At 45.3% G+C, this 16,204-nt stretch overlaps 2 protein-coding genes across 5 annotated transcripts in view; one reads left to right on the top strand and one right to left on the bottom strand.

Annotated features, from left to right (window-relative positions):
* SZT2 (SZT2 subunit of KICSTOR complex) overlaps nucleotides 1-9,285 on the bottom strand; it is a 50,749-nt gene extending 41,464 nt beyond the window's left edge. For all 4 annotated transcript variants that reach the window (XM_060089657.1, XM_060089658.1, XM_060089659.1 and 1 more), the window contains exon 1: nucleotides 9,195-9,285. In XM_060089657.1, the coding sequence (XP_059945640.1) occupies nucleotides 9,195-9,221 (27 nt within the window). In that variant the 5' untranslated portion in view covers nucleotides 9,222-9,285. The remainder of the gene's footprint in view (nucleotides 1-9,194) is intronic.
* A 74-nt stretch (nucleotides 9,286-9,359) lies between these two features.
* Nucleotides 9,360-15,782, top strand: MED8 (mediator complex subunit 8). The gene is made up of 7 exons (XM_060082959.1): nucleotides 9,360-9,404; nucleotides 10,629-10,747; nucleotides 11,771-11,915; nucleotides 12,602-12,742; nucleotides 12,935-13,016; nucleotides 13,381-13,629; nucleotides 14,455-15,782. Exons 1-7 carry the CDS (start codon nucleotides 9,399-9,401, stop codon nucleotides 14,517-14,519), a joined length of 807 nt encoding a protein of 268 aa, XP_059938942.1. The 5' UTR covers nucleotides 9,360-9,398; the 3' UTR covers nucleotides 14,520-15,782.
* Nucleotides 15,783-16,204: the final 422 nt, after the last annotated feature.

Here is a 16,204-nt window from a genome sequence, read left to right as displayed (position 1 = left end):
ATTTTTGTGTCCCTGTGCTTAGCAAATTGCTTAAAACAGAGCAGACAATAATGCCTGGCAGTTTCTCCTAATAAGGCTTGACAACAGCAGGCACTAAAGGATCTTCACTGGGTGAATGGCAAGCCTACTAAAGACCTCAAAGCCCAACTTCTGTGGGTCACAGTCTCCCACCCACACCCTTCTCAGCTGTCAACGTTCTAGTTCCTTCCTTCCACTGCCTCATGGGCAGTCGGTTCAACTGTGTCCTAACAAGTGTCAGTTCCCTTGCCCGTGTCCTCACCTGTCACTACACAAGCCCAGCTAAATCGTGACTCAGGATGAATTTGACTTTCTTCCTTATCCACACAAATACCACACCAGCTGTACTTCGACAGAAAGAAACTTGTCACCTCGCCAGTGGTACCACTTCTAGTGGTGTTTACCAACCCTTTTCTTTCTCCCTGGTCAGTAACCTTTCCTTATTCCCCTCAGGTTTTCCAATCTCTCAACACCCGCCATCCCGGCAGATAAATTTGCCTGCTCTTTCGCAGAGAAAATAAGGGTCAACTGGTCTGAACTCCCCCAATGTTTCCTCCAGATTAACCCTTATCTGTAACATTCCTTTACCCCCTTACTCTTGCCTCAGGTGAAAACATTACTCTCCTCCTGTTTAGACAAACTGCAAATTTCTCCTCCGGTGTTCCTAGCGAGGGGGAAATGACAGGCTGTGAGGAAGTGAGCAGAAGTCAGTGACTACCTGTTGAGAAACGGGATGTTGAAAGGAAGTGAAGATTTTTTTTTTTCAATAATGGGGAAATACACATGGAGAAGAGATGGAAAAAGTCCTGGAAAAGCAATAATGAAGGGTGCCTGATGTCGGAGAAGAGTGTGGAGAGCAGAGATGCAATGACTAAAGATGAAGGAATTCTTTCTTCCTCAGAAACAGATATTAGGAAATGGCATGGATGAGAGGAGAAGGAAGAAGAGGGAAGGAACTCATATTTATTGAGCACCTAAAATACATTCAATAGTACACTGTAAAACTTAAGTACAAGAATTTCAGATTCAAACAGCCTGGGTTTGAATCCCAGTTCAGCCTCTTATTAGCTGTGAGATTGTGGAAAAGGTACTTAAACTATTTAAGCCTCAGTGTCCTCATTTGTAAAATGGAGATAAATCCTAATACCAATCTAATTGTGCTGTTCTGCAGGTGAAGGGAAACCGTGCATATGAAGCACTCAGCATGGTGCATGGTACTTATAAGAATATAATAGAAGTCAACTATTACAGGTTATTACCAGGCCCAATACTAGGCTCTTTACCTAAGTAACTGCATTCAGTCTTCACACAAAACATTTAATAGAAGAAAGCTGAGGTCCAAAAAAGTTAATTTCTCAGCAGAATTCTTAGCAGAATTCGTAGGCATAGGGTCAGAAGTCAAACCCAGGCTTGATGAGCTGCAAAACCCATCTACTGAGTGTGACAACTGGATCAAACTGGGGACTTAAGAGAAGATTTAAAGTGGTTACAAGAAGGAACATGATGGGGGTTTATAAATAGAAAGGATGCTTTGACATAATCAAAAAGACAATTTAAACATCAATATGATGTGATTTAGTATTATTTTGTGTTTTGTCCCTACACCATCTAAAATCACATTTTGGGAAATACTACTCTCTGTTGTACTGTTTCCCTGCACTGGCCTGAGGCAGGCCCTGGCTAGGATTTTGGATTTTATCCAAGAGTTAGGTCAAGCTACCAAACTCTTTTTTCAGCAGGGCAGTACTATTATATCTGCATTCAAAAAGAATTCCGTCTGGCTACCACATGATTTAGAAAGATCCCCTAACAACCAGGGGAGATGACAATGGCCTACACCAGAGCTACTCAAAGTAGCCATTCTGTGAACTGTTTGAGACTGTTCCTGAAGAGACAAGTAGTTGTGCTAGAATGTAAAACCAGCACTGCCTTTCACTGAGAGGGTCTTGGAAAAGTCAGTTGAACTAACCTTCAAGACAAGTGAGCAAGTGAAGTGAGCTCAATTGTACTTTAAGGAATCTTTAAAATAAGATGGACAAGAACTGGTGATTAACTGAAGTAGGGAGGAAAGTAACCAAAAAAAAAAAACAACCCCAAAAAACAAGGTGTCAAGGATGACTAAGGCAACATCAGAAACCAGTAAGTTGCAGGATGATTTCCGTTAGCTAGAGAAATCAGATATAGTTATTTCCCATCATTTCTAACCACCATCCCCCTCAAAAGGTCCCATCAAACTGAGCGCTCTTATTGCCAAACTCCTAAAAAGACAAAAGGGGCCTACTGGCAAAGAAGGAAACTGCAGCAATGACCTGCCCTCTCTTTCTCTGATCCTTGGTCTCAGAAGATACTCCCATAAATAAATAAAAAAGACAGTCTTCTCCCTGATTAACATCTCGAAAATTCTGCCAGATTGCCTAATTTCTTTCCCACAGTGTTAGTCTATTAACTTGGGTATACTTACATATTGTACTGTAAAACATTTAATATTAACTTTTCATTGGTATTTTGTCAACACCCTTAAAAGAAATTCAAGGCCTGATGGCTTCCATATGTATGATTAGAGCACCAATAAGCACCATAAAATATATTCATTTGTATTGGGCTTTGGCTTTCTCAGAGAAAGAGCAACTGTGCTCAATGCCAGTAGGCAACCTCTCCCTCAGGAGTGGCTGAACTGGTGTGAGTATGATATTAGTGACCTCTCTCGTCTACAAGTTGACGATGCTGGATCCTTGCCAAGGTTCTTATCTAAAAAAGGAAGGGCTGGGCTCAGTATTATCAGAATAGGAAGGATATCCCAGCTCAGCAGCCCTTTCTGTTTATCACTCTATCCCCAGAGCCTGGTGCATTGCTTGGCAGTAGGAAACTCAATAAAATTTTGCTGAATAAGTGAATTTACTATATGTTCTAAGCTAAGCAAAGCAAATGCGGCATTTAAAATGAATCAGAGGCAGTACAACTCTTCTTAAGGTAAGGTAATCTTAACACTAGTCTCCATATTTTTCCTTTTGTTCTTCTTTGGTGCTTAGTGAAGACTTTTTTTCAAATGCCAGCCTGTTTCAGTTATGCAAGGAAATATCCAGGAAAGGAGTTTTGGCCCATATTGAGCCAGGGTTAAAGGAGGGAGCACCATAAGGACAGTTGGGGACACTTGGTCACTTCATCTTCTAGGACTAAAATCCTGGCCACTCTGGGTTTAATAAATGAACCTTTCCATGATTCCCTACACTGTTTGTTATCTCTGCTAAGCATTCACAAAGCAGTCTGGACTTCTTAATAGCATCCACCACAGTTCATAATGAAGAATTTGTGTATTTTTTAATGTTGGTTTCCCCTACAAGTGTAGAAGCTCCAGGGAGGTAGGGGCTGTCTATATTGTTCTTTGTTGTATCTCTAGTAACTAGTGCAAGACACACTAAGGGTTTGAATATTTGTTCTCTTCTCTATTTCAAGCTATGTTCTTAGTAGCTTACCAGAGATTCCTAATTTTCCATTTTTATCAACATCTGGCTTTTGTTGTTCAAGAGTTCTCATCCTTCCTCATCTGCTTTATGGAAAAACTAACCCAGTCTGTTGTTTGGACTTTGCCTCCATGAAAGTTGTTTTTACCAAGTTTTTTTTTCCACTAGTATGTTCTTTACTGGTATTATCTTCTTTTCTACAATTCTGGAATCGGGGGAAGGGGAGTTGTAGTGTAAACTCGAATAGATTTGTTTTAGACAGAATTACAGTATTAGGGAAAGAAAATGTGATATGATAGCTGAGACTCTGGGCTTGAATTTTAGTTTCCTCCTCTATAAAATACCACCACCTACCCCAATGATGGGTGAAAGCACATTGTAAAGTTAAAAGTGTCACATAAATGCACATAGTAGTAGTAATAAGGTGCTGCTTCTTTGAGTCTGGAGGAAGTCCTGCACAGCCGTTCCCTTGAGCTTTTTTGGCTCACCCCCGCTTAGTTGGCAGAGTTGGAAATTTCCTCACACTGAGCCAGAATCTGTCTTGTTGATATTACCTTGACCTGCTCTTGAAATCTGTTCTCTTGAACATATCTAACTCACTTTGGGTTTTACCTCCTGAGGCCACACAGGGAAAAATCTGAACCTCTGCCAAAGGAGAAGCTATCAAACATCTGATGATGGTTCTGAGTCTTTGATTCTCCATAATAAACATCTCCAGGTTCCTTAAATGTATCTCAAACGGCATGGTTTCAAGTTCCCTCACTATTTTATATCTTAGATCATGTGCCTATGAATGAACTCTGGCTGGTCTACTTTTCAACTTAAAATGTGGGCGCCAGAATAGAGCACAATACCCAGGTAAGGTCACAGATTCAGAATCTCCTAGATTCTATTTACTTCAGGCGAAGCTTTACCATGCTACTGACCCGAGAAACCTCTTTGACTTTCTCGCTTCTGCTGCTGCTTAGACACATCCCCCATTCTCTCCTCATGCAGCTGGCTTTTTTGGGACACACACAATTATTCAATTTGTCCTATTACGTTGGATAAATCCAGCCTATTTTCTATTGTGAAGCTTGACTGCTGTTTTGTCTTCTAGTAAATCTCTTTCCAGCTTAATTTCCCTGCTAATTTGATCAGGATGCCATCAAGTCCTCATCCAAGTCCCAAGAGGACAAAGGCAAGGTGAGCATGCATTCATTTATCAATCAACAAATTTACAGAGAGCCTGATACATGCTAGCACTGGGCTGGTCCTAAGGATAAAATGGAAAGCAAAAATTGGCATTCTCTGCCCTCGCAAGATTTACCCTATAATGGAGGAAAAAACTAATCAAATAATCACTCTAAATACTGTATTAATACAAACTAAGTGTGCCAAGGATAAAAATGTGGTTTTATGACAGCATGTAACAAAGTAACCTGACTCAGGCAAAAGTCTTAAGAGAAAGTGACCCTGAAGACTGGGCAGGGTTGGCCTAGTGAGGAGGGAAAGGGGAATACACCAGATGGAGGGTATAAACAAGCACTGTCCTATTAGAAGATTTTCTTCACACTATTTGTTAGTAGACTGCTTAATTCCACTGCTGTGCAGCTTCCATTTCTCCACCCTGTTTCGCAGGTTATTTTAAATGACAGACTGACTCTTCAAGGCCAAACTGAAGTCTAGTTCACCAATCAGTTCTTATAGAATCCACTCTCTTGAAACCTGGAACATTTCCTAACTCGAGTTTTCTCGCAACATTCCCCCCATACATGATCCTTCCAAGTCAATGACTACATTTTCACAAACATCATCTCTAAGTTTTCTTCACATTCAGGAGGTGATTTAACAGAACTAAAGACTCAAGATTTAATTAAAGCAGCGAGAATGGTATTTTTCCAAGTGTGATCCAAGGACCAGCAGCATCAGAACCACCTGATGTGCTTGTTAAAATGCAGATTCCTGGGCACCATTCGAGACCAATTGAATTAAGAGCTGAGAGAGCTTGGGAAGCTATACGTAACAAGCTCCCCCAAGTGATTCTTCCGCTTTACTGTTTGAGAATCCCTGAATTAGTTGTGTTCTCCCAGCATCCACATTCATATGGAGCTTTAATCCCTGATACTTAATCCTTCTGAGTCTGAAGTGCACTGGAGCAGTCTGGCAAAGAGAAAGCCGGGTTTCGAAGTCAGAGATCTGGATTTAAGTCTGGCTCTATTACTTGCTATCGAGGTGAGCTTGGACAAGTTAGTTTTTCCAGGCCTCAGTTTCTTCATCTATAACATGTGGATAAGAATGTCTACTTCAGGGACTTCCCTGGTGGCACAGTGGTTAAGAATCCGCCTGCCAATGCTGGGGACACGGGTTCAAGCCCTGGTCCGGGAAGATCCCACATGCCACGGAGCAACTAAGCCCGTGCACCACAACTACTGAGCCTGTGCTCTAGAGCCCGCGAACTACAACTACTGAGCCCAAGTGCCACAACTACTGAAGCCCGTGCGCCTAGAGCCCGTGCTCCACAACAGAAGCCACCGCAATGAGAAGCCCGCGCACCGCAACGATGAGTAGCTCCCACTCGCTGCAACTAGAGAAAAGCCCACGTGCAGCAACAAAGACCCAGTGCAGCCAAAAGTAAATAAATAAAATAAATAAATTTTAAAAAAATGAAAAGAATATCTACTTCAGAAGGATGTTGTGGCAATTAATCAGGAGAGTCAGAACGATGATAGAGGAAGCCTATCATTCTTTGGAACATTTATTGAGGCCTATATACCATTTATAGCAAGATGAATAAAACATGATCAGGCACTGTGCTGCATACCATGGATACCAGGATGAAGCAAACACTGTCCATCTCGTTAATTTGTTGTTTGTTCATTGCCCCTGTCCCTTGGTGGTTAAGGTATAAATTATTCCTGGAGACTTTTCCAACCCCTGTGCTGTTTTCTGTTAACAGAATCCCACAAAATAACGTAGTCTCCACCTGCCCTTGAACCACTGTACTTATGCCAAAGTCCTGAACCTCTAGCACAGCTTCAACCTGAATCTTCCTCATCAGCCTTCTCTCTCACCCGCCTCCACCTGAGTTCGAGTGCCTCGGATCAAACGCTGGTTCTGCTGCTTATTAGTATAAGGCCTTGGTGAAGTTACTTAAACTCTCTGTGCCTTAATTTCCTCATCTGAGAAACAGGGATATTAAGAGTGCTTTTTTTTAAGATTTTTTTGAGGTGGATCATTTTTAAAGTCTTTATTGAATTTGTTACAATATTACTGCTGTTTTGTGTTTTGGTTTTTGGCCGCGAGGCATGTGGGATCTTAGCTCCCCAACCAGGGATCGAACTCGCACCCGCACCCCCTACGCTGGAAGGCTTAGTCTTAACCACTGGACTGCCAGGGAAGTCCCAACAGTGCCTATTTCACAGGGGTTTTCCCAGTATTAGATGATACTCAGTAAGCACTCGTGTTAGCTATTCTCACTGCCACTGCGCCCACTGGCAGCTGCTTCGTCTTAGTTCTCTGAAGGTTCTCAGCTCCTCCTCACCTCAGGATTTTCACTGTTCCCTTTGCCTGTAATGCGCTCTGCCTCTTCTCACAGACACCTTCCACTCCTTCTTCCGGCTTAAATGTTATTCCTCTGAGGCTTTCTGGTCCACCCCCTCCACTGAACGATTAGGTTAAGGTTAAACACTCATTCCTTCTGTACTTTTCCTTTGAAGCGCTTATTATCATAATTCAACGTGTGCACTCCGTTAGAATAGGGAATGTGTCTTACACTGCTCCGTATCCACCCTGATAATTAGCACAATTCTGAGTCCATAGCAGCAGCATAAAATAATTTAAGTATCTAGGGAATGAATGACTTCTTAAATCTGACTATGCCCAATATTTCTCTCTTGGAATTGTAATAACCTCTAACAATCAGTTACTTTTCTGCTCAGGGGCAGAACTCTTCACTCCCTTTACCTTCTGAGATAAAATTTTCGGAAATGTAAATCAAGAATTCAACAAATGAACTTTTGGCTGAACGAGACCTCCAGGAGCGTATGTCTTGACTCCAAGTTCCTTTAGATTTGCACTGCTCAGTATGGTAGCCATTACCATATGGGGCTACTGAGCACTTGAGATGTTGCTATCCAAAGTGAGATATGCTGTAAAATACACTCTGTATTTTAAAGACTTGGTACAATAAAAGAATGTTAACTATCTCATAATTTTTAATATTTATTACATATTGAAATGATAATGTTTTGGAAATATGGGGTTAAAGAAAAATATATTGTTAAAATTAATTTTCCTTTTTTTTTTACCTTTTTAAATGTGGCTACTAGAAAACTGACATATATGCCTTGCATTGGATGCAATGCTGTTTTAGACTACCTGCCTAAAAGGTATGTTGTATTTCACCACAACATCCCTCCATTCTCATTTTAATCCATAACAAAACATACTCCAAATTCCTTCATCGGTTTTTCTCAATGATATTTCTGATGCATAGGCTACTCCATCACCCCTGTCGACACATCTGATCCTTTTTAATAGGGTAGTTTCCTACAACCATATTTATAATCTTGGGTCTCGTGACATTGAATTGGAGATTTACCATCCTGTGGTTACTTTATTATTTATACTGTAAACATTATGACTAAGAACACAAGATCTACAGCAGACCACCAGTTTTGGAGTCCTGGCTCTGGTACTTACTAGCTGTGCAACTTTATTACTCTTAATATCTATCTCTGTGCCTCAGTTTCCTCAACTGAAAAATGGGGATGATAATATTGTCTACTGCGTAGGGTTCAGAGTATTAATTGATGTTGGTAAAGTGCTGAGATGGTCCCTGACACACAGTAACCATTCAATAAGTAAGGACAACTATCTGCATCAGTATACACATCTCTCACCCTTCCCATCTACTCATATATTCTCTTGTAACACTGGGCCCCTCTCCTAGTGACGTTGTTCTTTGCAAATCCGAGATTTTATACTCAGATCTTCTAACTCCAAAACTCTGCTACACCCCAGCTGAGAGCAGCACTTGGGTAAGGTACTTCTCTCGATATTCAGTTTCTTACCTGTAAATGACAGTGGGTATTGCCACCTTCCTTTGCACAAGTTTTAATGACACAATGTATATAAAGTTCCTTGCATGGTCCTTAGCACCTTATGGATACTTTATTTGCATTTTCTGATTTAAAACATGTGACCCTAACAATACACCAAGGATAATTACTTTATGAAGAAGGAAACAGGCCGGCAAGTCAAGACTTGCCCGAAGTTGCACAGATAGTTACACGGCAGCGCCAATACCGGAACGAGGTTTCTCTCTGAGTCAAATGTTCTTTCATGAAACCAAAGCTGCTTTCCAAAAGCATGAGCGCTAGAACTAAATTCATGCTGTTTATGGCATTCCAATATTTGAAGAAATGCAGCAACTGGCAAAGCCGCCCACTGAAACTGCAACGGAAAATCAAAATACAGGTTTTCTTAATACCATTACGCAGTCAAAGAACCCGAGAGCCCTAGAGTTGGCGTCGTGGATGAAATTTCGGCAAACAAAACAGCGACAAGTTTCTCCTCTAGCCCCCCGAGGAAAGTGCGGGTGAGGAGATACGACTGTCTGGGCTTCGGGCTGGCCCGGCGGCCCCGGACCCGGAGGAGGCCACGGCCGCGTCCGGCCGCCGAACCCTCCCCCTCGGATCTCGGGACCCAGCGCTGCGCCCGCCCGCCCCTCACCTCCGGCTCCGGGCGCTCCGAGGCCATCACACAGCCCTCCCGCGCCGGCCCGGGCCAGAGAAGCTGCTCCGCTCGTGACCCCTGACCCGGCGGCCTGGCGACCGGCGGGACAGGAAGTGAGGGGGCGGACCGAGTCCCGAGCTTTCTGATTGGCTGACTTGGGAAACGGAAGAGGAAGTCTTTGACACCGCCCCTGTTGCCGCAATGCAGGTGAGGGCCAGGTTGGCGCTAGTGACCGCTACCTAGCTTCGGGTATCGGGACCGAGAGTGGGCTGGCGGAGGAGGGAGTGAGGAGTTGGGGCTGAGAGGAGGGGGTAGAGCCCTCGACCGTCGAATGAGGGGACGCGCGATGGGGCAGAGGCCCACTGGCGAGGGAGCGGCGCAGATGAGAGATGGGGGTGGAGCCCGGCTGACGGGAGACATACTGCGGTTAAGTCGGGAGGGAGAAGGCAGCATTGACTTGCTAGGGTGTGGGAAAGGATCAGGTTGTAATTTGGGAAGGTTGAGGTGCAGTCCAAGGAAGACGGCTCAAGAAAGTGGTGGATCGGCTCAGGCCCTGGCCTAGGCTGTTGGATGGCCGTTGTTGGATGCCGACAGAACAGGTAGTCTGTAATTGGAGAGAAGCCCGAGGGTGGAAGGAATTGTGGGACCGCGGTGGCCAAAAGCCAGACTAATATAATCTGAGGCCGTGGGTGGAACCCAGGATCAAGGCTCCTGTCCTGCACGTTGGCAATTTGGTAAGACAGTTTTGCTTCATTCTTCTAGTCTATGCCCATTTTTCATTTGTCACTTAGTTTCTTGCAGCTGGTAGCCTCTCCGTAAGTTTTTATAGGTTGACTAAGCTTGTGAAAGGGGAACAGGAATATTGGCACAGAGATAAAATGAGTGCAGATTAATTTAGCAAGGAGGAGGTTGAAGCAGCAAAGACTGAGGGCAAATGAAGGTGGGGGGTGGCAGCGGTGGTGGCGGTGGCAGTGGCAGGTATTCAGAGGAGCCTTCATGTGTAGGTAGATTTTCCAGAGATTGTATCATGGGCAAGAACGGCTAGACTCACCGGCAGGTTTTAGGACAGAGGAAGTCAGAGTAGGTGCCCAAAAGATAATAAACCCCAGGCATTAGGTCTGGTGAAAATTACTCAGTGGGAGAGAATAGAGCGTACCTAATACAGAGAAAAACCAGGCCTGGATTAGGAGCAATGAGAGAAAAGAATCAGTAGGTAGGAGGAATTGATGATGAATTGGTTTAAAGGTCTAAGGGTTGACGTTGTCTGTAACCCTAATACCAAAGAAAGTAAACAACCTGTCTCTCCCTATACCAATGAGATCCTGTGTCACTGGACTGGTGTTGCACACTGTCATCCTGGCTTTTCAGCCTTCCTCTATATGTGTCATCCTCACACTCATCTGAGTAACCAACCTATCCCTGTTGGTGCAGAGGGAGGAGAAGCAGCTTGAGGCATCATTAGATGCACTGCTGAGTCAAGTGGCTGATCTGAAGAATTCACTGGGGAGTTTCATTTACAAGTTGGAGAATGAATATGACCGGCTGACCTGGTAAGGGTTGCCAGGGCAAGCTGGGGAGGGCTCCATGGGTGGGGGGGCCAGGCCATCTGCTGGATAGGACATCTCCAGTGACTGAAGCATTTATCAGTTTGCAAACATCTCTTGATTTAGAAAGAGTTGGGTTTCCCAACCTTTAACACTGGAGTTGGCTTTGGGCCCCCATGGTAAGGAAGTAGAGAAATGCCCAGTTTCCCAGCCCAGGTTCTCACTAGCTTTTGGTTCTCATCCTTTGACTTCTCTGGGAGGAGGTCCTCCCGCAGTGGGTCCTCCCACTACAGTATTCATACTGGATCTCTTGCCATGGATGTTGCTGAGTCTTTTAGGTCCAATCTACTATGGAAGTGTGGATACTATTTTTAGGCCAGAAGGGAGACTTTTACCCAGTTTCTGAAGTTTTAGTGATAATAGTGTAGCCATGGTTCCTATTTCGCCATTGTCCTCACCCCCATTCAAATATAGTAGTCCCCCCTAATCTGTGGGGGATAAATTCTAAGACCCTCTGTGGATGCCTGAAACTGTGATAGTACTGATACGTATACTGTATATACTATGTTTTTTTTCTATACTAATGGGGTGGGTAGCGTATACAGCATGGATATGCTGGACAAAGGGGTGATTAACATCCTGGGTGGGACAGAGCAGGATGAAGCAAGATTTCATCACGCTGCTCAGAACAGCGCCCAGTTTAAAACTTATGGATTGCTTTTTTCTGGAATTTGCCATTAAATATTTTTGGACTGTGGTTGACCACGGGTAAGATGAAACCTCGGAAAGTGAAACTGCAGATAAGGGGGCCCTGCTCTAATGACCTGCCTTTCTTCTCCATCTGTATCAGAAACTGAAAGTGTGTCCCTCTTTCTTAGCCCCATAATCCCTGTGAGCCAGGCTAGTTCCTGCCCAGGCCAGCCATAGGGCTATGAGTGTTTTAGGGGTGAGTCTGGGTATTCTTAGTCTGAAGGACCCCTTTGAGGCTCCTTTACTGGGAACATTGTGACACCCTCTTTCCACCGCCAGGCCATCTGTCCTGGACAGCTTTGCCTTGCTCTCTGGACAGCTGAACACTCTGAACAAGGTCTTGAAGCATGAAAAGACACCACTGTTCCGTAACCAGGTCATCATCCCTCTGGTGTTGTCCCCAGACCGAGATGAAGATCTCATGGTAAGAGGAGGAGAGGGGTGCAACTTGGGAAATTAAGTTCTTAGATGAGGACCGAGGGCACAGTGGTTGGTTGGCTATTCGGGAAGTCCTGAATCTGCAGTAGTGTGTGGCAGTAAGAAGCGACACACTTTTGGAGGCCTTGCTTTTTGTCCTTCTGGAGTTGGGAGAGCCACTCCCAAACTGAATTAATCTGAGGCATATGTCACCAAGACAAAGACCCGTTTCCTCCAACACCTGTCTTGAGCAGAAAGCATGTCCTTTTGTGACTTTTTCTTTTTTTTCTTTTTTTTGGTTTTGTTGTCGTTGTTGTTTTTTGGCTGAGCTGCGCGGCATGTGGGATCTTAGTTCCCCCACCAGGGATCCAACCTGTGCTCCCTGCAGTGAAAACACGGAGTCTTAACCATTGGACTACCAGGGAAGTCCCTGACTTTTTCTCTTTCAATCTTTGATTTAAATGTGGCAGAGAGAGGTTTATCCTTAGGTCTGGTAGAGATAGGGGAGTGAGTAGACAGAACCGAAGGATGGAGTGAGGGGGATAGTGTCTTAGGAAGCCAGATATTGTTAGTCTTAGGTTGTGTTTTCCCTGAAAATGCACTGTTTGCCTGTGGAAGGAACTCTGTATATATCAGGCCAGATTGAATCTTCTTGGAGTGCACAGTAGGATCAATAAAATCTGTGTGTTACAGAGGCAGACTGAAGGACGGGTCCCTGTTTTTAGCCATGAGGTGGTCCCTGACCATCTGAGAACCAAGCCTGACCCTGAGGTAGAAGAGCAAGAGAAGCAGCTGACAACGGATGCTGCCCGCATTGGTGCTGATGCAGCTCAGGTTGGACTGAGTCACTGCCCTGCTGCCCCCACCCCAAGTTTTATCATGAGAAGCTGGGCATTACCACCTCTGTGTGGTAGGGATGCACAGCTGGTTACCCCTCAGTTGCCCCTGGAATAGCCCAAGGAAGAAACTTCCCCGTAATCATTTCTTGCTTGCCCTAATCTCTGCACAAATTTATGTGTGTTGCAGAAGCAGATCCAGAGCTTGAATAAAATGTGCTCAAACCTTCTGGAGAAAATCAGCAAAGAGGAACGAGAAGCAGAGAGTGGAGGTATGGAGGGATTGGTGGCAAAACGGAGGAGGAAAGAGGGATAAGATCAATAGGAAGGGTGGTGTTGGTAGTGGTGAGGTGAGGACGTAAGGATGTGCTGCTTAGGAAAAGGTATGCGTCCATTCTGTTAGCCTTTTGTATTTCTGGCCAGCCCTGGAGCCGGTGGAGGAAATGGGCAAAGGGAGAAGGCAGTATTCTGAGATAGTCATGGGTGTCCTCTGGCTCTTCCTCTGGGCTGCCAGGGAGCCTAGATTCTGCTGAAGTCAGAACTCCAAGCCCTGGTACCCATACTGGTCTTCCTGCTGCTAGGTTCGGTCCAGGGCCAGAGGCATACCTCGGGCTCCCCACTTACCTTTTTCTTCAGGTCTCCGGCCAAACAAGCAGACCTTTAACCCAGCAGACACCAATGCGTTAGTGGCAGCTGTTGCCTTTGGGAAGGGGCTGTCTAATTGGAGGCCTTCAGGCAGCAGTGGTCCTGGCCAGCCGGGCCAGCCAGGAGCTGGGACAATCCTCGCAGGAGCCTCAGGATTACAGCAGGTGCAGATGGCAGGAGCTCCAAGTCAGCAGCAGCCAATGCTCAGTGGGGTGCAGATGGCCCAAGCAGGTCAACCAGGTAAGGTGACAGGGATTGGCATGGTGGCAGACCTTGAGCAGGGAAGTGGGAATAAACTGGGTTATCTGGGGCCCCAGCATCCCCAGAGCTGGAGATATTCTCCTTTTCTCCCTTGGACTGTGACCCAGAAAAAAAACTTTTGGAGTAAAAGTCTCATTTGAGACTCTTAATAGGCACCAGACAATGAGGAAGAACTTTGACGAGCAGAAACTGCTCTCGCCTCCCACCCCATCTCAGACCTCGGTCTCAACGACCCTTCTGTCCCCTTTAGCTCTGGATATTAGGTGTGTTTTCACTGTCTTGTCTTAGGTAGAGAAATGAATGGTCAGGCCTTCATTAGGACCATTGGGTAGGTGTGTTGGGAATGGACAAGCAGGCAAGTTTTCTGGTGCTGCGTGTATTCCTTTCTCTGTATCCTGTCTCTCCTGCTCGCTTTTAGTAATTATAAGAACAGCCTGGCAGAGTTCAGATGCAAGCAGCTAGAAGAGGTATTTTCTTCCAAGCTGTCTAGGCAAAGGGACAATTAAAATAAGAGAACATAGCACTCTTTTACCTGTGACATTAAATGGGGGTCCCACAGATTTAGTTCTCTTTCTAGGAGGGGATGAGCAGGAGCCGGGTGTGTTCCAACCCCTCCCACTATTCCTCCTGCTAGACACCTTCAGGGAGAGGGCTGGACGAAGAGCCATACCTCTGAGCCTTGCTGTCCAGGGGCAGATGCCACAGAGATAGCGGAGGTGCAGAAGAGAACCTGAGGGACCACATTTCTGATTTACCGTGAACGTCTTACTGTGCTTCAGGTGTCTTTCTTCATGTTCCTTTTAGGGAAAATGCCAAGTGGAATAAAAACCAACATCAAGTCGGCTTCCATGCATCCCTACCAGCGGTGAGTGTGGCCGACAACCTCCACTCCCAGGTGCTCTTTGCAGAGTTGGGCAGTGAAACTGCCTTTTGCCCAAAGCTGACCTAGATGGGTATAATAAAAAGAATACGGGCTTTCAGCCACAGACAGATCCCATCTCCACTGCCGACTAGCTGTGTGACCTTGGGCAAGTGACCTAATTTTTCTGAGCCGGTTTTCTTGTTTATAAATGGTGATAATACCTACCTCATAGGGTTGTTGTGAGGATTAAAATGGGAAAATGAATGTAAAACACTTGGCACAGTCTATGAAATAATGGGTATTCAATAAATGAGAGTTTCTACAGCCACTTCTCCCCACCGCCCCCTCCCCTCTTCAGTCCTCGATCCAGAACTTATCCTGATCTGATACTGCTTCGTGTCTGTGGTGGGCTGATGGACACGAGATCATGGACCGCTCAGCTCTGTTTGAAAGCCTGTGCTTATTTCGTGCTGCCAGCAACGGTGACAGCCTCTATGTCCTTCGAGGCCTACTGTCTCCTCAGGCCTTCCTGCCCAGGTTCCATCCCGGCCATCTCTCCAAGCTGCAGGTGACGAGGCTTCTGGGCTGAGACAGACTGTCCCCTTGTGGCTCTGGAGAAGCTCAGGCCTGCTCTACTCTCCATCCTCTGAGAAGCCAATTCAGCTCTTATCTGGGAAATAGTCACAAAGTACCCTATCCTTTACCCTACCCTTCACACACGAAGGACGATGTCGAAGGCCCGGTATATGGGGGCTTCTTCAGGAAGTGGCTCTACCAGGCAGGACTATGTGAGAAAGGGTTTTTCTTAGCAGATGAAAAAGTCCCTTGTTCCCCAGACTCTTTTTTTCTTATTTTAGAGGGAGAGGGGAATTGCACCTCACACCATCTTTCATCATGGTTGAGTTATCCTCATAACTTGCCTAGTTCCTGGGCTCCAGCCAGGATGGTTTTTCTCCAGTACACTGAGCCTGTGGTTCCAATAAGGGCCAGATGGATGGCGGGAGGTGGCAGCCGCCAGTACTTTTGCCTGCTTTTATAAAGCTGAGAGCAGAGTGGGCTTGGGTCTCCAGCTTAAGCTGCCTTGCTTAGCTCTCTGTTGTGAGCTAGGGCAGGGGTTGAGTCAGCAGAAGTGGACCAAAGGGTTTCTCTGAATAAAGTTATTTAAGTGGATGGCCACTGTGTCAGGGTTAATCTGACAGATAACTTGAGACAGCTACGTAGGGATTGGAGACTACATGTCAGAGACTTTCAACGTTGCTGCAAGGCAATTCTAATTTGTTTTCCAATAAAAAGTTTTCTTATCTTTGATTAGCTTTGATCTAAATGTCCTGAGAGGTAATAGGAGGCCCTTCTCACACCTTCCAGCTGCCTTTTTTCTGTTCTCTTCTGTCACACATTAGTACTTTGGCATTTGTTCAGTGCCAGGCAGAATTCTGCCAGGCTGTGGCAGCAAAGGGCTGGAAAAGTGGTTGCAGATGTCACATCCATTCCTGTTCCATTAAGACAAGAAATGGTATTCACACAGCTCACTGATGATAGTACACAAGAGCACAGAAAGTCCTGCCATCAGCTCTGAGGCAATGTCGGACCTGTCCCCCACTTCAACAGTGCTCCCTTACTGGTCTGTCAGCCCACTCAGATGTTCCTTATCTTCTCTTCCCTTCGCACTGGAAGTGTCAGAGCTAACTGTCA

The sequence above is a fragment of the Mesoplodon densirostris genome, chromosome 2 (genome assembly GCF_025265405.1).
Source record: "Mesoplodon densirostris isolate mMesDen1 chromosome 2, mMesDen1 primary haplotype, whole genome shotgun sequence".
NCBI classification, from domain to species: domain Eukaryota; kingdom Metazoa; phylum Chordata; class Mammalia; order Artiodactyla; family Ziphiidae; genus Mesoplodon; species Mesoplodon densirostris.
This window is presented reverse-complemented; position numbering and strand designations above follow the sequence as displayed.